This window comes from Trematosphaeria pertusa (assembly GCF_010094035.1).
Source record: "Trematosphaeria pertusa strain CBS 122368 unplaced genomic scaffold BU26scaffold_1, whole genome shotgun sequence".
Lineage (NCBI taxonomy): Eukaryota > Fungi > Ascomycota > Dothideomycetes > Pleosporales > Trematosphaeriaceae > Trematosphaeria > Trematosphaeria pertusa.
The window spans coordinates 8,780-33,553 of record NW_022987212.1 but is presented as its reverse complement, the minus strand read 5'-3'; the positions used below and the strand labels follow the sequence as shown (position 1 = coordinate 33,553).

Genomic DNA, 24,774 nt, shown 5'->3' with positions numbered 1-24,774 from the left:
CGACTGCAAAGAGCGTTGCCAATCACCATGGGGCTCCCAACGTTGCCAAAGATCTACAATGTCTACTTCCTCGCCATCATCGCAACCATGGGAGGCATGCTCTTCGGATTCGATATCTCCTCGATGAGCGCCATTATCGGAACGGACCAGTATCTGTGAGTATTTCGCCCTTCAGCCGTAGACAGGTCTAACACAGCCCAAGCGACTACTTTGACAATCCGTCCGGCGTTGCTCAGGGCGCCATCGGTTCGGCGCTCGCTGCAGGCTCGGTGGTCGGCTCAGTTATCGCTGGCCCCATCTCTGACAAATTTGGCCGTCGAGACTCGCTCATGTTCGCCTGCTTGTGGTGGCTCCTGGGGACGGCCCTCCAGGTTGCGTGCAATGGCCGTGGCATGCTCATCGCCGGACGCGTGCTTAACGGGGTGACTGTTGGCATCACGTCCTCGCAAGTTCCCGTCTACCTTGCCGAAATCTCAAAGCACTCTCAACGTGGGGCCATTATTATCATACAGCAGTTGGCCATCGAATGGGGTATCCTGATCATGTACTTCATTGGCTACGGTTGTAAATTCATCCCTGGAAAGACTGCGTCATTTAGGACGGCGTGGGGCATCCAGTTTGTCCCCTGTGTCTTGTTCATGGTCGGCCTGCCGTTCCTTCCCCGATCTCCTCGCTGGCTAGCCAAGGTCGACCGTCAGGATGAAGCCGTCCACGTCCTCGCCAACATTCAAGCCGGTGGAAATCTCGAAGACCCATATGTTATTGCCGAGTATGAGGAGATCATGGCCGTCCTCATCGCGGAGCGGCTGGCACCCGCCGGCTGGAGGAAGTTCGTTGTGAACGGCATGTGGAAGAGAACTCTTGCCGGCTTTTCCGTCCAGGCGTGGCAGCAACTGTCTGGAGCGAATGTCATGACCTATTATGTCGTGTACATCTTCTACATGGCTAACCTTAAGGGGAACGTCAACCTCATCTCGTCCGGTGTGCAGTATGCACTGTTCATCATCTTCTCCACCATCATGTTCTTCTTCGTCGACAAGATCGGCCGCAGACCACTGCTCGTGTATGGCGCCATCGCCATGGGTGTCTGCCACTACGTTGTCGGTGGTGTTCTGGGAACATACTACGAATATGTGCCTGGTACGAGCCCGCTTCTCGGTTCTTGCGTTTCAGCTCTTTGTGCTAACTTTACTCAGATGGTGTCGCCGGCAATGCAAACGTCGTCATGAGGGTAACAGGAGCGGCCTCCCACACGGTCATTGCGTTCTCTTACCTCCTCATTATCATATACGCGCTAACCCTTGCGCCCATCTGCTGGGTTTACGCTGCCGAGGTATGGTCGCTTGAAACCCGAGCCTGGGGTATGGGTATCGCGGCGATTGGTAACTGGCTCTTCAACTTTGGTATGAATATCCTTTCACGTATCTAAATATGTGACTAACTCCTCTAGCTATTGGTCTGTTCATTCCGCCCGCCTTCTTAAGCATCAAGTGGAAGCTGTTCATCGTGTTCGGCACTCTGTGTTTTGGTGGTGCCATCCAGTTCTGGTTGACCTACCCTGAGGTAAGCCATAAGCTCCATGTATCGAGGAGCATTGCTAACAGCGTACCAAGACGTGTGGCAAGACCATCGAAGAAATCGAACTGCTCTTCAGCAAGGATGGCCCACCTGCCTGGAAGACTCACAAAGGACACTCTCGTCTCGACCAGGAGATAGAAGCGATCGTGAGTGGACAGGCCAAGGGAGAAGCCAGGGCTAGCATTAGCGCCGTCATCGAGAAGGAGAAGGGAGTAATGGCAGAGCATAAGACTGATGCCGTCTAAGGCATTGAGTTAGGTTTTACATAGGGAGCTACGTCGTAGAGAGGGGTCCGGCCATCTAAAGGGTATCTAACGACTCACGATCGTTAGGTTGCGTTTTGACCGTCATGAAGATGACGAGACAATGCTCTGAGGAAGATGTGTCAGAATTGATGCCCTCCAGAACCACCCTCTAGAGGCTCTCTTGATATAGCGAAATTGGATGCAATGGATACTCCGAGCCTGGCGTTTGGTGCAGCTAGAGATGCGTGAGTGGAACCGCAATTTTTGTCGCATGCTTCCAAAAGGCCATGGATCTACTATTGGTTCCCCTGCAGTTATTCGGCCCGAGCTACTAGAGATCGACGTAGCGCCGGTGTTTCTTACCCCTCGGATCATTTCCCCGACGGACCTTAGCCTCAAGATTCCACTTTTGCGCGCGGAGCATTCTCTAAAAGTTCGTGTTTTGATCCGCAAGCGAGCTCCGCATGATAATACTGTAAAGTCATCGCCGAAGGTTATCCCACCAGTCAACATAAAAACACAGAAGTACCCACGATGAACGCCCTCCACCCAAGTCTCGTGGGCATCGATCAAAATGCTCGTTCCACTATTATCATGGTCCCTTGCGCCTTTTCTTCTCCGTGGCGTCGTGACCGAATGCGCCGCTTCTCACACAAGGCGCAATGGGTTCGCGCGCAACTTGCTCGAAGAATCGATGAATTGGATGGACATGTACTATGATTCTGAAGCTGGGTACCTCTATTCGTTGGACGCAAGGGCCCTAACACACGACACGAGGTCTTCGGCGTGGTACGCGGCAGGCCTGTTGGCGAGGAACGAGGGGGACAACGCTCAACAGGCGACTAAGATTGTGGAGAATGTAATATTAGGGCAGCATAAGAACCGGAGTGAGCAGTGGTAAGGTGCTCTGATTGAAGCTACAGCTCGTTTTATGAGCTTTAGATGGCTGTTATGATAGCTATACCTTCTCCATCCGCTCACGCTAAACAGGTTCGGAGACTACCAAATCTACCCCGAAGAGCCCACCGTAGGGACTGCTCAATACCCGCCCGTGATTTACAACTCCTGGGATCCAAACTGGAGAGGCTTCGTCGGCACAACCTTTATCCTCATGCTCGAAGAATTCCCGGACCTCATTCCACACGATACGCAGAACCGCATGCTCGAGAGCCTATACAACACAACCATCGGCGACAGCTACCGCGTAGGCGGCGTCGACGACGACAATCTCTACGCGGCCTACAGCAACCCCTCCATCATGCGAGCATTTGTCTCAGGCTGGGTCGGCCGACGCCTCAATGATTCCAACATGACGGCTGCGGGGGAGATGTACGCACAAGAAGTCATTGACCTGTTTAATCGCGCCAACACGCTTTCCGAGTTCAACTCCGGGACCTACGCCGGGGTGTCGCTGTTTGCGCTAACGCTGTGGGCGAAATATATGCCGGCTGATTCGGTTATGGGGCAGAATGGCGCGAAGATGGTGACGGAGACGTGGAAGACGTTAGGCGAACTGTATAATGCAAACTTGAAAAACGTAGCGGGGCCGTGGGACCGAAGCTATGGGTACGATATGAATCGGTATCTGAGCATTTTGGCGTTGCAAATTTGGACCATCGTGGGGAAGGAGAAGACGCCTGTTAATGCGAAGGTAAGGCCCAACCCATCCCCGGAGACTGCGGCGAGAGCGCAGAACGGAACGGGAGCTGACAGATGGTGGATAGCCGTACGCCATGGGCCACAAAAACGACTTCGCCATCGGACCGTTAATCGCTATCCTCGCACCCTATCACAACACACTCCTCACAGCCTCTACACTCTCAGCACTCTCCACTTTCCCGGGCAGCCACACAGTGACCACGTCCGCTTTCTCCCCGCCCTATGACACGTCCCCGCGCAACATCACCACTTGGCTCTCACCCAACCTGACCATTGGCGCGGAATCCTTCTCAGAGAACGTTATCGGTGGACCCTCCATAAATCCGAATAGCTTCAACCCCGCAGTAGTGCAGTGGGGCAGGAGGGACGGGACCGTGGGATGGTTGACACTGTATGCGCAGGTCAAAGAGTTGGTTGCGGTGGCCGGAGAATGGACGCTCGACATGACGTATCCGGCCGGGAATAGCACGAGCACGTTTCAGTTCCTTGTCGGCACGAACTCTAAAGCAGGAAAACGGGACGTGGCGAGCTGGGAGGACGTCGAGGGCATTAAGGTGACGGTGGAAGGCACAGTAGACCCGAGGTATAATGTTACGTTTAGTGGGTTGGTAGGCGGAGCGGGAGAGACGATCAAGTAAGTGTCATCTTCCTTATACCCCTAGTATATGCGTCGCAAAGACGCAGTGGAGGGATCGTGGAGCCTGATGTATCGCGCGGCCTTATTGTTTCGAGTGCTGGTGGCTTGCCGCAGCAGCAAATTTCGGGGATCTAGGTTGACTTGCTGTAGTGACTTCGAGTTCTGGAACTTTACCTATGCAATGCCCGAAGGAAGCGAAAAGACGCCGCGGGCAGTGCTCCATTTCACGGTGGCCTGATATATCGACAGCGGTCTCTACTGTGCTTGAGCGACGGGGGTTAGGTCGGGGTGGTGAATACGAACCTAGATGCAGCAGCAATCCATATATACTCCCCATTTACAGGCTTGGCTCGCCCATTAGTTCCAAACCATCTATTCCTGGTGTGATTCAGAAAGATGGGTAGCATGCCAGACGAGGGGACGGAGAAAGATACGGCCGCATTCCGAGATGGACTCAGAGCACGTGTGCCAAGCCGCCAAGACCGGCATGCAGTGCGACAACGAGTGGCCAGGGACAGGCATCGTCAAAGTCAGCGTCGGAGGTGCACGCGTCCGCTATACTGGACGATTTCGTCGTTAGCTAATACCCCAACAAAAGCTCACCGCACGATGTGCTGCATTGGCATGGCTGGCACACTGCGGACTGGCGTCCACGTCGTGGCACTCACGTGGCACTGCACCTAAGTAGTCACGTGATCGTTTCGAGCGTGCTTTGATGTTCTCGCTTCATCTTAGTGCCCTTGGCGGAAACAGGGGCTTCGTTTCACGTGCGAGTGCTTGTCTCGCTCACGAGGACACAGCATCGCTCACCAGGCACGATGAATGAATTGGCAAGGGAAGAGGCTGCGCTAGGGCGCTGGCCAAGGCGGCTCCTCCATGTGCCTAGCCTCACGTCCTACCAGTGGCAGCCTGGAAACATATATGGCGGCATCGCGGAGCCCGAATATAACGCCATCACTTACACCTGGGGAAGGTGGAGACTACGCGACGAGAATCCGCACGAAAGGCCCGACATTACGGTCATCCCCATCGTAGGCACAACATGGCCGATTCCCAGAGTAGATCCGTCGCACTTCACGGCAGTGCAGTTGGAGCAAGTTCTCAGGAAGGCTGCAGTCCTACAGCCTGCGGACCATTTGTATGGGCGAAGAAAGAAGCCGGTGGCGTTTGTCTGGCTGGACGTAGCGTGTATAGATCAACAAGCGTCAGAGCCTAGGTCAGCGGCTGAGATTGGAAGGCAGGCGGCCATCTTCAAGGGTGCGCAGACCGTTTGCGTCTGGCTGACAACTCAGGACATGCAATCATTGCGGCGAGGGATAGAATCCATGTCCACCTTTGCCGCGTCGACATCGACGAAGTTATCTGAGGATGCGCGAGCCATCGACCATGTCATTAGCTTCTTAGCGGACCCGTGGTTCTCGTCGCTGTGGACCCTACAAGAAGCATTCCTTCGCCACGACGCATTCATCCTAGACCGGGATGGCGAGCTCTTAGAGTACCCAGCATCTACCGAAGTACCCGGCGAGCCTTCACTCATTGATATCTTCGACTACGGCGAGCGATGGTGCGCCGTTTGTACGGAAAGGGCAGCCAACCATTCCCTTAGGTCCGATATGTACTCGAAAGCGAAAGAAACCATCGAAAAACGTGGGCTGAAAGCGTTAGCATCGATGAATGCCATGTCGACGTATGCGGCTGCCTTGCAACGAACAACGACCTTCCCAGAAGATCGCATCTATGGTATTCAGCAAATCTTTGAATTTCGCCTCGGCAAATCTGCGCTTAATGTGCAGTCTGGTTGTTCTTTTACCGTTGCTGAGCTTGAAGACCAGCTTGGCGAGGCGCTTATGACGAAGTATCCAGTGTTGAGCCAATTTCACGTCTTCACCGAGCATGTGCCACGCGAAAAGCGCTGGCGCGTGAATGCATGCTCGGCAATACCCTCTGATGTGAGCAGGCAAGGGCATTCGGTATGGGAGTCCTCGGAGGACGATCAGCCGTGTTGCTCGTTCAGTGTTGACAGTACTGCGCAGGGGTCGAAGCGTGTCTGGTGGCATGGCAAGCTGGCGTCTTTGCAAAGTCTACTTGATGCATGCAGACGTGTTGCCAATGAAAGGTTATTCAGCGAGCTGAGCAGGAACAAGGACATGTTCATGATAGTCCCTGATGTCGTGGACGAGCTTATCGGATCTCCGGGTTTTCAAGCGTCAGGCTACCGGCTGATTCCCCCGGGGCCCGGTCAAGAGCAGCTGAGCAAATGGCTACTTGGCCATTTCGGTGCAGCAAAACTTCAAGTTCTTCTCCTAGGACCGTCATCAGGTGAGCGTTACGCATATATGCTCGGCATGTTGATGCTTGACTGCGGCAACGGAGAATGGACCAGATTGGGTTTGTGCCAATGGGAAGTTTCGGACTTGCAAGTGAGCGACATGGTCTCTTTGCAATATGATTACTTGACTGGGGGGGGGTTTGGATGGGAAACAAGCGCTGGCCTGTTTGGGCGTATTGCTTGAGCTCCCCCAACAAATGTTGGCTGATTCAACAAAGAAAGAATGCATTTGCTCTCTACCAAGCGAGTAGGCTTATAACGTGGGGGACAAATTTTTGCGCCCGACAACTCGAGGATTTAGATGAGCTGTTTATGGTCTCGGTGGGTCTGCATGGTCGGGCTCCATGGGAGTGTGGGCTACACCAAGGTAGTCCTGCCGTAAACGTGATAAATTAGAGGTTCAATCGATTTTTGCTTAGACACGAGTGGTTCATGATCCCAAGATCATATCTATAGGCTACTAGGTTTGTATTAAGCCACCTCATACACGGCGTGTTGTAGACGACAGTGCTCATAGGTCAAGGTTTCGCCTTGAATTTGGACTGCAAGGCGTCAGCTCTCGAGACTTATCTCTAGAATTAAAACCTAAATGACGCGCCAATTGACCTGCACAGTTGCTGGAAACATAAAACGTCGACGCGGATGCCCGACTGGATATTCTGGAGTGTCAAAGGTGCCCACGTTCAAAAAATTGTTCCCTCCTGGATCCAACCGTTCCAGAATCACTCCCCAGCAACTGTTCGTTAGGTTTCGGAACAAACAAACTGCATGCTTCTCGGAATTCGGCCGGAAGGAACCCATCCAATCATTCAGATCTTGAAGTGACCGGGGGTTGAGAAGGTCCCGCCGGCGAGGCCTAATATCGGCATCAACGTGCCCGCTGTTCAAAGTTGGACCAAAGTAGGACGCAATTAATCCGGCGTGGGGTAATTGCGTGGACCCATCGCGTTCGATAAGCCACGTAGCTACTACGGGATGATCCTCGATACACATGAACACAGCCATGAACCTCGGATCCTGCACACCCAACGAAAATGGCAACAATGATCCTCTCAAGCTATCGACCATGTCTTGGTCTAGCACAAGAACCTCGTAAAAGGTTTCGTCCAAATTGCGCACATCATAGGACGAGAAAAGAACCGAACCAAACCGGCGATGGCACTCTTGCAGGAAAACTAGGGGATACTTCCTGAGCACAAGTTCTTTCGGGTCGCGCTAGATACTATCAGGCGAGCTTTTTGTGTGCCAATCCACAAGCCCTAGAGTGGACATGATTGCCACAGCTCGATTGGTATCTTCGCAGTATCTCATTTCGCCGAGTATGATGATATCGATGGGATCCATGTTGACCAAGGTTCGAAGGCTACTCGAGCTCAGAAGGAGCTTGGCCTCGTGTACACTTGCAGGCACATCTTTCAACTTTGGGGGGTGCGGTCTTTCAAACAGCACGACTAGGTGATCAAGTGGAATCGGCATCTGGCATTCACCTTCACCTACACTCAAGACGTTCCATTCTCGATCGCAGAGTATCATATCAGGCCGGAGGCATGCTTCTTGTAGTGTCCACAGGGACGTGAACCATCGGTCTGGTGTTACTGTTCTGTCATTTTGGTCCTGGAATATCCAGGCAGATTCAGGGGTACCCTCGTCTTCCTCTCGTGCCGGTATCGTCAAGCCCGATGCCTGACCTGCCTCATCCTTCAGGAAGGATGGTGTAGATGGTTGGCGGCTACACCTGGGGCTTGCTCGACGGTTCGCCGTCGCCGCAGAAAGCGTAGGTTCGAATCCTGCTCCTCTCTCAACTTTCGCCTTCAACGCTGCAGAATTTTCATTGCCGGACAAGGATCCTTCTTCAAAAAAGGCAAGGACATGCAGATCGACATGATGAGGGGTAGCGACCCACTCCTTACGCAGTTTCAAATTTGAAGAACAAAGGCAAAAAGAGGGAGGTTTTTCATCACTTCGCGTGGTTTTCCTTCATCTGCCCTGCAGGAAAGAATTTGTGGAATAATTGCATAGCTCTCAGAGCCAGGTCAATTCAATGAGTTCAAGCCAAGCCAAGCCTCATCCTTCAAATGGGGTAGCAAATCCGCGGTTCCAAACTTATCATTCTGGTTATGGCTCAAGTATTCCAGTGCAGCCCACATCACCGCGGATTGAGGTCCGCGCCATCCTCGAACCTGATTTAGCCACACCACCGCGAACCTTGCCGCCACGAATATTCCTGCCTGTCGTCCTATCTCTATATCTTGGAGTGGTCGACTATCTTGTGGAACGCACACTAGGTCGAACTATATGTATCGGGTCGGCATCGGCACCCGAGACAATATGTCTGGCAGGCCCTTGACTTGAAAGAGATACTCGGGTCTCAGGCGTGGTATATGCCAATCTATGCGATTCTTCCAAACGGCAACCTCCATGTACTAGCACTCGGTCTCTCCCGAGGGTTTTGGTCCTGCAGGATGTACGGCATAGTGATTCTACAAACTGGCGAGGCTTGGCGGAGATTGGGAGTATGCCTGTGGGAGACGAAGGCTCTTCCTGCCGGAGTTGTTCTGTCGGAAGAAGGCGAAGCGCTGAAACATTCTTTAGAGGCGGCTGGGTACCTGTGGAGAATGGTTCGGGGTCTTTATGGAGAGATGGGTTAGAAAATGCCCAGTTTCCAGGTGATAATGGTGATGGCGGAGCCGTCAACGTCGGCATTTCTATAGAGCTGCGATCCGCGCGTATGGTCCCATATTCCACCATTTTCCCTCCACCCGCGCGTTATAATACCGTTAAGTTTATAGCCTTGGGCTTAGGAAAGTCTCTGTTAAACGTAATGAAATATCCTGTGTTGACCATGGCTTGCGCTCCAGTAACCTGAATCGTGTTCCCTTAAGGATTATGCCGTGGAGATAGAAGCTATCATGCGCCAGAGCAACGGTAAACCAATCATGCTCTAGATTGTTGTTGTAACCAATCTGAAATTTTGGCTTCCTTCAAGAATGACCTAGCTCGGTGGCAGTCTAATATCCAGGCGGCTTCGTCCCATGGATGGGGCGAGTCGGTACTTGCGGCTAGAATGCCTGCTCTCGAAATGTACACTGCACCATTCGTTTGGATGTCCCCCAACTTCACTTCGGGATGACCTTCCTTGTTTCTTCAATTTCATGTGTTGAAAGCACGTAACGCCTGCCGTGGCCTATCCCGAAAGGATCGCCCGAAGAAAGACCTCTCCGCCCCCTATAGGCTTCGCAGTGAGATAGAAGACAGCTCAAAATTTACCGACGACTTCTTTGAGGAATGGGAATGGATACATTCCGAAGACTAGATTGGTCTCGGGCGGCGGGCAGCCGTGCTGATTGACGTACTATGTATACGAGTCTGTGGCATTGAGAATGCACATGACGGCCTGTGCTCGACTCTCCGAACAGTGTCGTAGGTTGCTGAGCACAAGTTCTGATGTTGGAGAGGGCGTGCCTAGTTCGCTCATTTTTTATCGTAACTACAAGATACTGGATCTCCAGAACGCTGATCAGTAAGTCTGGTTGTACATTTGCCGGCGTTTTCAGTCTCTGCAGGATCATTCTGCATCGTAGCTTGTTGGATCGCTGAAGTCGCATAATCCAGAACAGGCTGAGATCTCAATATATTGTAGCGCTTGCTGCTCGAGTGCGATTAGATTGTCAAGAGTAATGAAGTAGCCCGCTTTCTCCTTCAAGGACGCCCACTCACAGGATGAAAGGATAATATTTGGGCACAAGAAAACCCCTAGAAACCTCCAAAGCTAGGTAAACTAAGCCCTGATTGAAGATTTAGAGAGCTTGCGTAGATGTTTGAAAATCTTGGAGCTTTCTTCCCTTTATAAGTGTTTGTTCACCAATCGTTGCAATACCAGAGTTCGCCGCTTTCCGTGAATGTGGGAGGGCATCGTTAACGTCGTATATGCCCGAAGAAGAGGTTGACCGAAGATATCTCAATGATAACCTCTCAATACCCCGAAATAAGCTATCCCAGGCGGTAATTCCATTGATCCACGCCGCATCCAGACTCGCATTCCGAAAGATGATGTGTTGGCGGCCAATTTCGGTGGTTGCGAACTCGAAGCCGACCTGAAGAGGTCGAACGATATGTAGGGTTAGTCCACACTTTCTCTAAGAACAAATCTAGAAGCGTTCTTATGTTGGACCTTGTCTTTGCAGATACTAGCCACGGCACGCATTCTATGTCGAATGCAGCATTCTTGATGCGCCAACTGCCCCTTGGGTAGCTGATGCACTTACACGTAGGAGAGTCTTCCAAGGTGTTGGCAACGACGGTACGTTTACTTAAACTGTCCCACAGGTAGAATGGCATTTCCCCAGACTCCCAAGCATCCGGTAACTAGGTAGCCATGCACAGAGCTCGAGGGTCGAGCTATGCAGCACCTTTGTGGCTTTCTCAGTTGAGGGTTACAGGGAAGATGATGGAGTTCAATCCTCTGAGCCGTTACATGAAGTAGAGCATCTAGCCGTGTGTGCCGAATCCATTGCGCAACATCGGGCCACGTGCCACATCCATCTTCATCGGACGCATCTCCGAAATTGACAAGCCATTGGTTCGAATTCTACGTTGAATAGTCTCAGCATCGTGGAATTGTAGAGACTGTCCTTGCTGCCTGGGCAGTCACCAATAGTAGGCCGTTCCGATGTCGGTGCCGAGCAAGCCACGAATAAAGGAAGTCGTAAGCAGATTTGGACAGGTTCTTTCCTAGGTGTGCTGGTACCGCCCATGCCACCAATCTTCCAGCATCTTCCAAAACATGTTTTAGCTTCATGTGAGCAACTTTTAGAACGTATCCCGAGTGGTCTGGTCGTTCAAATTTTCGATTAGAAGTATAAAGATTGTTGCGCCACGATATGTGCCTGCCTTCGCCGGCATGTCGTCCTGGACAAGGGTTTGGACCCTTTTTCAGAGAGGGCCCGTTTGCACGTACTCGTCATAGGCCTGTATATGGTGCTCACTCCGGGCTTCCATGCTAGAGAGTTGCACGCCGGTGGAGGGGAAAATGGGTGCAGAAGCTCAAGGCTGGAGAATTGCGTTAACACTACTGTAAACCGACTTAGCCATCTAGGTCCACCCTACAGAACAATCCAGTCTACATGCCCAGACTCGACCTCCGCCATCTTGCGCTCATGCGTCACAAAGGTTCCGATCTTGACGAGCTTGTTTGCTTCAACCACTTTCAGGAGAATTCCGACGTGGAACTTCCGCGTTGCTTGATACAGACTGACAGCAAAATTTGCACAACCGGTGTCAGCTCGAAATGTACAAAGCCACTCGCCCAGGTCGCAGTTTTTATCCATCCCGGTCGAGAAAATACCCGGGATCATAATGCTTGCCGGAATGGGTACAGTCGACGGCCGCGTGGACGATGCTACGATACCGGCTTGCGTTATCTTTACAGACCCATCTTCAGTGACCAGCCACGTGCGAATTGACTCATGACTGCAGGCCTCGCCATGCCCATTCACCGGCCCCACAACTGGCCCTTGGATTGATGTGAAGGGAAGCATGGATCCTATTGCCGAACAAGGTTTGCGCGGGACCCATCTCCCACTCGCCAGATCGACTACCGACTCGACGATATCTAGATCTGGGAAGACTGATGCAAAGAACGGTCCTTCGACCTTACGGACCACCTCGTTTAGAAATTCGGTCGGATAATAGCCCATGACCAGAACCTCTTTCTCGCTGTTCAGCGTGGCCTGGAGCACGGATGACTTGTACCAGTCAGTGGTGCCCACTACTGACATGATGGCCTCAGCGCGGCTAGATGTGCATTGACGGTAGTGACCGAGAGTTAAGATGGATGCGGGTGTGGTGCGATACACATCTTTTATGCCCGAGTTAAACAGTGCGTCCCACAGCTCCAGAATGCCCTTCGATTGCTTTGGGAGTTGGCCGAGGATACGCCGCTGGCGGCCTGAAGACGCCGAGTTCAGATCTTCGTAGTCAAGAACCGTGCCGGCCCTGGCGCTCTCTGGAATTTTGCTCGCGTTGACAATCGTCTCGAAGGGACTCTGGTCGTAGCTGCCAACTGTGTAATTCAGCAAGGCTGCTAGACTTTCTAACGTCACAACCGTGTCACGTCCTACAGTGAGACACTCGAAATTCCTGTTGTAGAGCATCATGTCGGGCCTCAGGCACGCTTCTTGAAGAGTCCAGAGTGACGTGAACCAAGGCGTAGTGATGCTCGAGTGGTCGCAATCTATCGGATCCTCTTCGACCAACCCGGTGGTTTCATCGTCCAGGTCTGGTGGAAGCTTCTCACTTGCATTGACAATTGTATAATTTTCGAGACAAAATTCGCTGAGCCAGCGTATGACCCTTCGCAGTCCGTCCCAGCGAGGTATGTCATTCAGCCATGCAATAACCACAGTCGCATTCCCAAAGATATCTGCCTGTCGAGATATCTCGATCAAAGATCGCTCAGAACGGTCTTGTGGAATACAAAAGAGATCCAGCCAAATATAATTGCCTGGGAAAACTTTCGCTAACCGCTCTGGCAAGTCTTGGACACGGAATTTGGTGTTCGCCGGAACTTCCCACGGTACCATAGGAATGCTCAATGGTGGCTGCGACTCATCTCGCCACCTTCCCCAGGTGTGGCTTATACAGAGGTACGGTGGTGGTTCAGCTAAGTCCTCGGTCTTAACAGTCCTTCTCGCGTCGACATGCCATAGAAAGTAAGGGTACCCTGCGCGACTCTTCTGGAATTTGAGCCAGTGACATGGATCGATGCTCGGCCCCAACGGACGTCCAGCTAGGCCCGTTGCTCCGAACAGCCCGTCCGAGCATGTGCTTGGTAATGTTGCGCCTGTTATGGCTCGGAACGGGAATGTTATTCTCTGGACGGTGGCATAAAAGGCTGCTCTCTCTCGCAGCTGCTGGAGTCGCTCGAGATAGGCCGATTCCTCGAGCGCGTCGTCGTATTCCGCCGGATCGAATTCCATGGCGAACAGCCGATAGATTTCCAGCCGATATGTCGAGATGCGAGGTGGCCTAGGCCCAATCCCAAATACCATGCTGATGACTAAAGGTGGTGCGTTGTCTAGCACAACATGCATTTTCAGCATCTCCATCTGCTTTGCCTTGTCTCGGTTCTCTGCGAACCATTCTTCCTGCTCAATCGAGCAGTTCCACCATTCCTGGATGATCTGAAAGGACGCGACCTGTGGCGAGGACAAAGTGGCTCGGAATGCAGTGTGGCGAGCCGCATCGTGAAGCGCTGATTCCAGGCCGTCGTAGATTGCTATTGGGCGACCGAGCAGCGGCAAGTCTAGGAAGGTGATTGCTTTTTGCCAGAGCGGTCCTACTGGACTTTTAAGATCCATCGCGCGAACATAAGAGGAAGTAAAACATTCGCGGCCCCCTAAAAGCCTAGTGGGGCCCCTCCACTCTAAGATTTACGAACTAGGCCGAAATACTAACCTCTGATTGGCTGCTTCTTTGCACAGCTATGTGGCTAGTCGGCGCTACGAAAAATCACGATCTATCTCTAAGCCTATATAATATATTAGTTCTTCTCGCTATGCTTTACTAGATACATGCATAAAGCTACTTAGCTAATCTAGATATAGATAATAGTAACGTACTTTATTAGCGAATACTCTATATTACTAAACGCTCTATAATTTCTTAGTAAGAAAAATTAATAAGAATCTATAAGTTTTTCTTAAATAACTAAAACCTTAATATATTTCTATAAAAATATTTATATATATTCTCTATAGTATATTATACTTTATACTAAAGTTATACTAAGATATATTACGTAATTAAAAAGCTATATATTTAACTAACTTTTAAAAAAAATCTAGTTTACTTCTAGTAAGTACTATTATATCTCTATAATAATCTATAAAACTTATAGTATATAGTATTTATAATCTAATAAAGAATTCTAGAAAATTTCTATAAAGCTAGCTCTTCTAGATATAGCGTAATAAGAGATAGAAGTATAAAATAATTTTTTTAGAGTTTTTTTTTCTAACTATATATAATATACTTTATAAGTAAGCTAGCTATATAAGTAAGCTAGCTACTATCTTTTAGTAAGAAAAATTAATAAGAATTTATAAGTTTTTCTTAAATAACTAAGTAAAATCTTAATATTTTTCTATAAAATTTTAAATATAAATAGAACTATTATAAAAGCTAGCTTTTAGTCTCTACTACTATACGTTAAGCTCTAGAATATCTAGCTAGATAAGTTAATTATAGGTAATATAGTCTCTATAAGCTATAAGAATAAGAGTAATAAGTAGAGTAAGTTAGATTAAATTTAGCTATCTAAAGATAAAAAGTAAAGAAAGACTCTATAAGACTCTATATATAGAGAGCTAAGTACTAAAATACTAGGTAAAGTTATATAACTCTAGTAATACTAAGGTAGACTATTATATTACTCTCTCTCTTAGAGAAAGCTTATCTCTAAGCTTTAAAGTATATCTCTAAGATTATTCTAGCTATTAACTCTATTACTAAATTACTCTTAGCTCTACTTAGTAGCGCCTTTATATTACTTTCTTATCTTCTATCTATATAGATTTTAAATTCTCTACTATTTTCTATAGAGTTTTCTCTTTTTTATATATTTTAATCTAAGTATCTAATTATAATAGTAGCTCTAGCTTATCTAGATATACTATATAAAAGTCTCTTACCTTATAGAAAGTATTAATAAAGCCTATAGTATTATACTAGATAGAGTTAGAGTTATAAGTAACTTATATAGCTTAGTATTAAAGATAATCTTAATAAAGGTAGCTATCTAGTATCTTATATATAGACTACTCTAAATTACTATTAACTTTAATAGATAGCTACTTATTATAATTATAGAATTAAAAATAGAGTTAGCTAGCTAGAACAGAGAAAACGGCGAGCTAAGCCTAGAGTTATAGAATAAGAGATTACGTGCAAGGTTATAGAATAATTAGAGTTACGTAATATAGATTAAATAGATTAGATAGATTAGAACCTAATCTAAAGAATTAGGCTCTAATCTAGAAGATCTATAGAAGCTAGAGCCTTAGTACCTAATCTAGCTAAGATAGTATATATATATAACTAGAAGAAGCTTACTTCTTATAGCTTCTTATAGTTATTACTTTAGTTATTAAATTACTATAGAGACTTGCGATTTATAGTATTATTACCTTTACCTCTTTGTTACTAAAGATTCTAGCCTAAAGTATACCTCTTATCTCCTCTTATAAAAGTAAGCCTTAGTCTTAGCTAAGAGAATAGCTTATAATAAAATAACTACCTAACGTTAAAGAGTAGAACTATTATATTAATAGTTAGAACCTAATCTAGAAAGACCTAGGCTTAAAAGCTAACTATAGAGAAATAGATTATAGAACTCTAATAAGTTATTATAGTACTCTAGAAGATAAGCGTTTATTAGGTAGAAGAGCTAGCTATAGTAAAGTAATAGGTCTAGGCTAAGATTACTATACTACAGCACTTTAATAGTAAGAGAGAAAACCTTAATATATTTCTAGTAGTTATAGAACTCTATCTATAATACAATACTATAGTATTTCTATAGAATAAGAATAAGATTCTAGAAGCTATAATAAATATAGAAGAGAAAGCTCTTACGTAGACTAAACTCTATATAACTAACTAGCTAGAAAACAAGAGTAATATAAAGAGAATATAATAGTCTATAGATAAGATCTTTAAAAGCTAGACTAGGTTTACAAAATACCTTAGAGAAACGTTTAGAAAAGTTAACGTATATAAAATAGCTTAGAAGAAGCTATTCTAGCTACGTTAGACTAGATTAGCATTCTAGTATATAGCTACGTTTAGGTAGCTAAGCGCTCGCCTAGACTAGAATAACCTTACGCTAGCAGAACTCTTCTATAAAGAACTAAAGAAGTTAGTTAAGAATAATATTACGCATACTAAACAACTAGAGAATCTAAGTAATATAATAGAAATAGTAGTAAAAATTAATAACTAATAATATAAATAAAACCTAGAACGTTAATAGAGTAAAGACTACTCTACGCTACTAATAGTTAGAACTAAATAACTATAGACTCTATTCTAAGAGAACTCTATAGACCTAGACTAGGTTAAGACTCTATAGAAGAGAAAATAACTTTACAAGACTAAGAAAAAAGTATAATACTTTAAGGAAGAATTATACCTTATCTATAGCGAAAAAGAATACTTTACGCAAGAATATCTAAAGAAGAAGAAAATAGTTAGAATAATCTAAGTAAACTATAATAGCCTTATATAAATAGTATGCTATAATAATAGCTATATAATATACTAGAGAGATAAGATTAACTTAGAATAGTATCTAATAAGAGTTAGAGCTATTATACTAGAATACTCTATATATACTAAATACCTTACTCTAGATACTATCTAATAACGTATTAACGTGTAATAGTGCTAGATATATATAGAATTCTATAATATATAGAACTATTAGCACGTATACTAGAATATCTTGTTTACTAATAATAAATTCTAGAAGATATTAGACGCTCTTAAAAAAGTAGCTAGGTTAGTAGAATACCTTATAGATAAAGAAGTGTATACGTATATCTAGAAGATATACTAAGGCTTCTCTATAAACTACTCTAGAGCCTAAAAAGCTAAGTAGTAGTAACTAAGGTATATAGAAAGAAGTAAGTATAAGAATCTCTTCTATAAGATATACCTAACTAAACTATTATAAGAGAAGAAACTCTCTAGACTATTTATATATAACTAGAAAATTAAAGTATATCTATAATAGAAGTTATACTAGCTATATAAAGGTAACTACCTAGGTTATAACTACGTCTACTATACCTACCTATTAGTAGTTTATAGAGAAGAAGGTAAGGTAGTAGTTAAGATAGCTATTAGTATATAAGAACTAGATAAAGAAGAAATCTAAGTAGCTACGTATATAGACCTACGCTCTAGAGATACTAGCTAAATAGTAATACTAGAACTAGTTAAGAAGGTCTATAGTAAAGAATACTACGCTAAACTATAGAAGTAGTACGCTATAGAATACTAGTACTACTAAGAATAATACTAAACTATAGAATAGATAGCTTAATACTCTAACTACTATACGCTTAACTATAGATAGTACTTTCTAGAATAGAAATACCTATACTATAGAAAAAAGGCTAAGAATAAATATATAAAACTCTACTAGACTATATACTTACTAGAAAGATATCTAGTATATATAGTAGAAAAGAAATAGAGATTAACACTAGCTACCTCTTTAAAGTTAAAAAACTAGTAGGCCTCTAAGGTAGAAGTCTAGCCTAGAAAGACTCTATTTAGACTATAAGTAAAATTATTACTCTAAAATCTAGAATACTACGCGTAAAAGCTATATTAGAAAATAAAAAACTTATAGCTTATATAGATAGTAGAGTAGTAAAAATATATATTTCTACTAGCCTAGTAAAACTATAGAATATACTATTTTAAGAGAAATAATAGCTATACTAGGTATAACTTATAGATAACTAGCTACCTACCTTTAGCTAAGAATAAATTTACTTAAAGACTAAGGCATAGGTACTAGATATCTAGAGAATATAGAAATAATAGTTCTATAATATTATAGAACTAGAAAATATAAACGTACTTCTAGAGCTAGATTAGCTATAAAGACATAGCTCTAATATTAGTTAGATTAGGCTAAAACTCTAAAAAAGGCTAAAAGTAGCATAAAAGGCTAGAGTAAGATACTACTTAAGAGCTTACTAAAAGCTAGAGGTAAAGATTAGAAGAATATCCTCTATAAGTTTAATAAAATAGGTAAAGAAATAACCTTAAGACGTTAGTATTATATAGATATAGAAGCTATAAACTAATATAGAGTAACTACCTTAGAAGGTTAAAGAAGACTATAAGAAGTTTACGTTACTATTTAATAGATAGAATAATAACGTTCTACCTAAATATAAACTATAGAACTATAAGATATCTATAGAGAATAAAGCTATACTAAAACTAGAACTAATATACCTACTTAGCTATAAGTAAAGAAAGAAACTCTAAAAATATCTAGAAAGACTTCTATAAAAAGAATATATTTAAGAAAGCTAGAGTCTAATAGCCTTACTAGTACTATTTATACTAAAGAAGAATAGATAGTTAAGACTATATATTAACTACTAGTAGCTTAACTAGATAACTTAAAAGAACTAATATCTATTACCTATAATCTTAGAACTAATAGACTAGCTTGCGGAAATATAATAGTTTATAAAGTTTAATATTAAAGAAGAGTACTACTAGATATAAATTAAGAAAAAATATAAGTAGAAAATAGCTTTTAGAATAAGAGAAAACCTATATAAATACCTAGTTATACTATTTAGACTTACTAACGTACTAGTAATATTCTAAAGTATAATTAATATAGCTCTATATAAGTATATAGAAAGGTTTATAATAGCCTATCTAGATAATATACTTATATATTTAAAAGAAGAACTAGAAGAATATAAGAACTACGTATAAAAGACGCTATAGAAGTTTAGAGAATATAGACTTCTAATAGCTTTTAATAAAAGCGAATTCTATTACGCGAAAACTAGTTACTTAGAATTTTATCTAACCTGCAAGAGAATCTAGATAGAGATAGATAAGATCTAAGTAGTTCTAGACTAGCCTATACTCTAAATAGTAAAAGAAGTATAATTCTTTCTAGAATTTACAAACTACTACTAAAAGTTTATCTAAGAGTATTTATAGATTACTACTCTACTTATAGAAGTTACTAAAAAGAATTAAGAATTTAGATAGAAAGACCTATAATAATAAGCGTTTAAGATACTAAAATAAACGTTTACTACTATACTACTATTATAAACGTTTAATAAAAATAAACCTATATAGGTAGAAATAAATACCTTAGATAAAGTACTAGAGGTATACCTTAGCTAACCTAGAGAAGATAGTAAGTACTAACTATACTTCTTCTACTTAAGAAAGTTCTTAGCACCTAAACTTAACTATAATATGTATAACAAGAAACTTATAGCTATTATAGTAGTAATAAAGAAATAGAGAATATACTTAGAAGGCGCTAAATACTCTATTAATATAGTATTAGACTATAAGAACCTTATAGCGTTTATAATAACAAAAATACTAAACTAATAATAAGTTAGGTAGATAGAAATACTAGCTACGCTAGACTTTATAATCTAACACTAGAAGAGTACTAAAAATAGAGTAGTAGACGTACTTAGCTATAGAGCTAACTACGTAATAGTAGCTAAAAAAAAATATAAAGCTATACTCTACGCTAGACTAGATAAAGCTCTAGAATATAATAGACTATAAATTAGCTAGGTTATAGAAATCTAAGACTAATAGAATAATAAACTAGAGCTACCTAATAAATAAGAAAAAAGAAAGGTACTAGAAGTACTATAGATAGAATTTCTCTAGAAATTCTATAGTATAATAACGTATAGATACTAAGAAATTAAATATACTCTTAAAAGACTATAGCGAGAATATAGATTTCTAGTAATAAAGAAAAAAGTTATAAGAATAATATAAGAATATATAGAATACTAATAAAATAAGGTAGTTAGATACTAACTATATAGGTTACTATAACCTCTAGAACTATCTATAGTACTATAGTAATACGTTACTATAGACTTTATTATAAAGCTACCTAGATTAATTAAACCTGCGTTATAAAGAAAATGCGATACTATCTTAGTAATTATAGACTAATTTACTAAATACGTATACTTCTACCTAACTAGTAAAACTCTTAAAGCTAAAGAACTAGTTTATAAGGTAAGCTAATAGCTATTTAGCTAGTATAGAATACTAGAAAGAGTTACTATAGATAGAGATAAGTTATTTACATCTAAGTTCTAGAACGTATTACTTAGCTAAATAGAGGTAAGTAATTAAATATTAACTAGCTTCTACTTACAAACTAATAGCTAAACAGAATAGACAAACTAGACTCTAGAGAAATACCTAAGAAACTACGTTAACTAGAAGTAGAATAACTAGGTTAAACTACTACTTATAGTATAGCTAGTATATAATATAGTAAAATAAGAAACTATAGAAATAACTCTCTACTAAGTATATTATAGCTATAAGACTAGAATATATAAATTCTTAACATATATAGCTATAATTTCTCTAAAAGTAGAAGAAAAAGAATACTAAATAAGAATAATCTATAATAGACTATAAAAAATAGTAGAAAAAATAACTTAATAAGTAAATAAGAAAAGAATTAAGAGACTAACCTTTAAGAAGAGAGGTAAAGTTTTTATTCTATAAAAAAACTTACGTACTAAATAACCTAGTAAAAAACTTAACTACCTATAAATTAGACTATTTAAAATAAGTAAATAACTTAGACCTATTAACTTTAGACTAAAGCTACTACTAATAATATAAATATACTCTATATTCTATAAATCTAAACTTAAGCTAGCACCTAATAATACGCTACTTAATAAATAAACTAAGGTAGAACTAGACTAGAACTTTAAGATTAAAAGTATACTAAATAAAAAGCGTATATAAGGTTAGTAGAAGTACTAGGTTAGATAGAAAGAATACCTACTAGAGAAAGACACCTAGAAACTACTAGAGAACCTTAGAAACTACTCTAAGAAACTTAAGAAGTTTTATTAGTAGTACTAACTCTAAAACTAGAAGACTAGAATTCTAGATTCTCTAGGCAACTCTAGTTAAACAACTAAAAGAGATTAACTAAAGAAATAGAAGATTATAGCTATAAGAGTTACTATACCTTATACTCTAACTACTTTAACTTCTTAATATTAGCTAGATCTTTTAAAAATAGCGCGTTATAATAATGCTATACTAGCTCTAACTACTTTTATAGACGCTTACTATAGATATCTATAGACTACTAGAATTCGCGTAGAAACGCCTTCTAATAACCTAGCTTAGCGTAAGAATAATCTATCTTTATATAAAGGTAAGCCTCTATACGCGCTAACTCTACCTACTAAGTCTTAGTAAGGCGCTCTACCTTAAGACTAGCCTTAGACTACTAAGAACGTAAATTAGCTACTAGCTAATCTAACTTCTCTACCTCTTTCTAATCTAATACCTTATTATAGAACTAACTCTTTACTATACACTTTAAGTAATAGCTAGAAGATATCTTAATAACGCAACGTAGGTTATAGAAATAGTAAGCGCTATAAGAGTTATTAGATATATTAGCGCTAGTATGTAGAATAAGATTAGCGTAGTAGTAGTAGTAAACTATTAAGAACTTAGTATAAGTAGGTAGTATAGTAGAGACAAGAAGAGAAGAGAGAATATAATACTATAGAACTATAGGTAGTACTACTCTTATATAAGAATAGCGTAAAATAATAAAATACTATATCTAGAAATAGAATAAAGCTTTAGAATAATACTTTAGAAGAAGAGGTAGGTATTATAATTATAGAATTAGAAATAGAGTTAGCTAGCTAGAATAGAGAAAATAGTAAGCTAAGCCTAGAGTTATAAGATAAGAGATTACGTGTAAGGTTATAGAATAATTAGAGTTACGTAACGTAGATTAAATAGATTAAATAGATTAGAATCTAATCTAAAGAATTAGGCTCTAATCTAGAAGATCTACAGAAGCTAGAGCCTTAGTATCTAATCTAGCTAAGATAGCATATATATATAACTAGAAGAAGCTTACTTCTTATAGCTTCTTATAGTTATTACTTTGTTTATTAAATTACTATAGAGACTTACAATTTATAGTATTATTACCTCTACCTCTTTATTACTAAAGATTCTAGCCTAAAGTATACCTCTTACCTTCTCTTACAAAAGTAAGTCTTAGTCTTAGCTAAGAGAATAGCTTATAACACTACTTAGGCTTTATCTACTCTAGTAGTAGCTCTAAGATTTTTCTTAGCTAATTAGTATAAAAAATATTATATATACGTATATATATAAGTAGCTAAAGCTAGAAAAAGTAACTCTTTATAGTAATAATTAGGTAAGAGCTATATATCTATTAATTAAGCTTTACGCTAAACTAATTTATTAAAAAGCTATAAAGTTTAATATAGACAAGGTTATCTATAGTAAAATTAGGTTTTTAGTACTTTTTATTTACTTAAAGTATTTATCTAGCTTATACTTTTATAATATTACTTTATATAATCTTAGTAGTCTTTTTTATAGTATTATATTACTTTTTAGTAAAAGTCTAAGCTTTCTAATATAAGAGATATAATAGTCTAGTTTAGAAATTTACCTTAGATTATATAACCTTAAATTACGTAATCTTATTACGTAACCTAGCCTAGCGTTTTAGCGCTTAGTACCTCTATATATAGAGTCTCTTAGAGTATTCTTCTACTTCTTACCTTTAGATAGCTAAATTTAACTTAATCTACTCTACTTATTACTCTTATTCTTATAGCTTATAGAGACTATATTACCTATAATTAACTTATCTAGCTAGGTGTTCTAGAGCGTACGTATAGTAGTAGAAACTATAAAGCTAGCTCTTATATTATCTAAAGGTTAATACCTCTTTAGCTAGAGATAGTAGTATAATATTAGGCTAAACTAAATAGCCTTATAAGAAGCGTTTACTAATAGCTATACTAAGAATTAGAGCTATAAAAGCCTAGTTACTTACTCTAAGAATCTATTAATATTACTAATTAATTACTTATCTCTTAGTACTATATAAGACCTACTAGTAGATCTAGTTAGTAGTAGAAAAGATACTACTAGTAGTAAGCTAAAGAGAGCTATAAGAGCTCTACGTATAGAAGAACTTCTATAGAACTTCTACGTATAAAAACTTCTCTCTATTTTAAAAATTAATAATTCTCTACTCTACTAGTAGAGCTAATAATTAGCTACTACGCTAGTAGTATATACTTTTACTTCTTAAATAAGAAGCTATATCTAAGTTAAACTACTTAAATACTATAGGTAAACTCTTATAAAGTAATTCTAGTAGTAAGACTCTAGTTATATAGTATCTCTTTACTTTAATAATTCTTAAATTCTAGGCTAAGAACCTGCTAGCTAGTTACTTAAACTAATATTATTATCGCGAATTGCTTATTTAATAATATAATATAATAACTAATAAGAATTAGAATATTAACTTTAAATAGAAGCTAGCATAGCTATGCTAGAGCTTAAAGATACCTAGCTTATTAGTAGTAGATAGCTCTTATACTCTTTCTACCTCTAGAAAGAAGCTCTAAGAGCTTTTCTTAGAAAAGCTAAGTAAAATTATTAATAAATTAGTTAGCTAACTACTTATATACTAGGTACTTAAATAATAAATCTATATATATTACTAGATTACTACTAACGTATTTACTAAAGAAGACACTATATATAAAGAGTATTAGAATTTATAGTAGAAAAAAGCTACTACTTTAGTAAAGATTTAATAGCTATAAGCGTAACTATAATTCTACTCTAGAAGCTAAAAGCTACTTGCTCTATTAACTTAACGTATAACGTGCTTTATAAATTAGATACTACGTATACGTAAAACTAGCGCGTTAGTACTAGATAACTTAATTCTAGGTTCTTATTTAACTACGTATACGCTTGCTATACTACTAGTAACTAAGTAATGTTTAGGAAGCTAAATAAGGCTTTCTACTAAGTTTCTAGACTCTCTATTACTATTAGATAGTAAGGTTATTACCTTTAAGTAATAGAGAGACGGCTTATAAGATAAGCTTTAAGATAATTATAACTAGTACCTAGAAGAGATAGCTAAAAATACTAAGAAAACTATTATAGTATATATACGTACGTAGATAGAGAGAGACGTATACTAGACTCTTTCTATAATTCTATATTCTCTAAGAAATAGTAGTACGTAGATCTTCTATAAATATATACTTAATTAGCTAGAGAGAAGCTACGCGAATCTATATAAGAGGCTAAATATTTACTATAATTTCTAGAAGCTATATTACTAAAATACTACTAACTTTGCGTACTTCTAGATTAATTTCTTCTACCTAGCATAAAAGCGCTAGCTCTCTATAGACTAATAGGTAGAGAAGCTTTATAAGAAGCTTCTAGTAAATCTATAGACGTAGATAGGTGTCTACTAATATTAGTATACCTATAATTATAATTAATACGTAGATCTTACTTAAGATCTTACTAGAGAGCTTACTTAAGAAGAAGCTTATATAACTAGAAAGGTTAAAAAACGTAACGTACTTACGTTAACGCTATATTACACACCTACTACTCTACTAGATATTCTACTAACCTTTAATAAAGCTCTAGTA

At 40.7% G+C, this 24,774-nt stretch overlaps 5 protein-coding genes across 5 annotated transcripts; 4 read left to right on the top strand and 1 right to left on the bottom strand.

Annotated features, from left to right (window-relative positions):
• Positions 1-27: 27 nt before the first annotated feature.
• On the top strand, positions 28-1,823 carry BU26DRAFT_414271 (general substrate transporter; the record flags this gene model as incomplete). The annotated part of the gene is made up of 5 exons (XM_033823062.1): positions 28-155; positions 203-1,158; positions 1,197-1,403; positions 1,451-1,563; positions 1,614-1,823. The coding sequence occupies 5 exons, from the start codon at positions 28-30 to the stop codon at positions 1,821-1,823; spliced, it is 1,614 nt and encodes a 537-aa protein (XP_033690491.1).
• A 630-nt stretch (positions 1,824-2,453) lies between these two features.
• On the top strand, positions 2,454-4,339 carry BU26DRAFT_443555 (uncharacterized protein; the record flags this gene model as incomplete). The annotated part of the gene is made up of 4 exons (XM_033824542.1): positions 2,454-2,720; positions 2,814-3,474; positions 3,548-4,116; positions 4,270-4,339. Coding segments are annotated over exons 1-4 (1,503 nt in total), but the record flags the coding sequence as incomplete, so codon positions are not given.
• Positions 4,340-4,928: 589 nt separating this feature from the next.
• Positions 4,929-6,696, top strand: BU26DRAFT_598376 (uncharacterized protein). Its single transcript, XM_033835024.1, has one exon. It carries the CDS (start codon positions 4,938-4,940, stop codon positions 6,630-6,632), a length of 1,695 nt encoding a protein of 564 aa, XP_033690489.1. The 5' UTR covers positions 4,929-4,937; the 3' UTR covers positions 6,633-6,696.
• Positions 6,697-8,158: 1,462 nt separating this feature from the next.
• Positions 8,159-9,314, top strand: BU26DRAFT_573107 (uncharacterized protein; the record flags this gene model as incomplete). Its single annotated transcript, XM_033834299.1, has 2 exons — positions 8,159-8,778; positions 8,821-9,314. Exons 1-2 carry the CDS (start codon positions 8,490-8,492, stop codon positions 9,312-9,314), a joined length of 783 nt encoding a protein of 260 aa, XP_033690488.1. The 5' UTR covers positions 8,159-8,489.
• Positions 9,315-11,550: 2,236 nt separating this feature from the next.
• On the bottom strand, positions 11,551-13,806 carry BU26DRAFT_545097 (uncharacterized protein; the record flags this gene model as incomplete). Its single annotated transcript, XM_033831773.1, has 1 exon — positions 11,551-13,806. One exon carries the CDS (start codon positions 13,804-13,806, stop codon positions 11,551-11,553), a length of 2,256 nt encoding a protein of 751 aa, XP_033690487.1.
• Between the last annotated feature and the right edge of the window lie 10,968 nt (positions 13,807-24,774).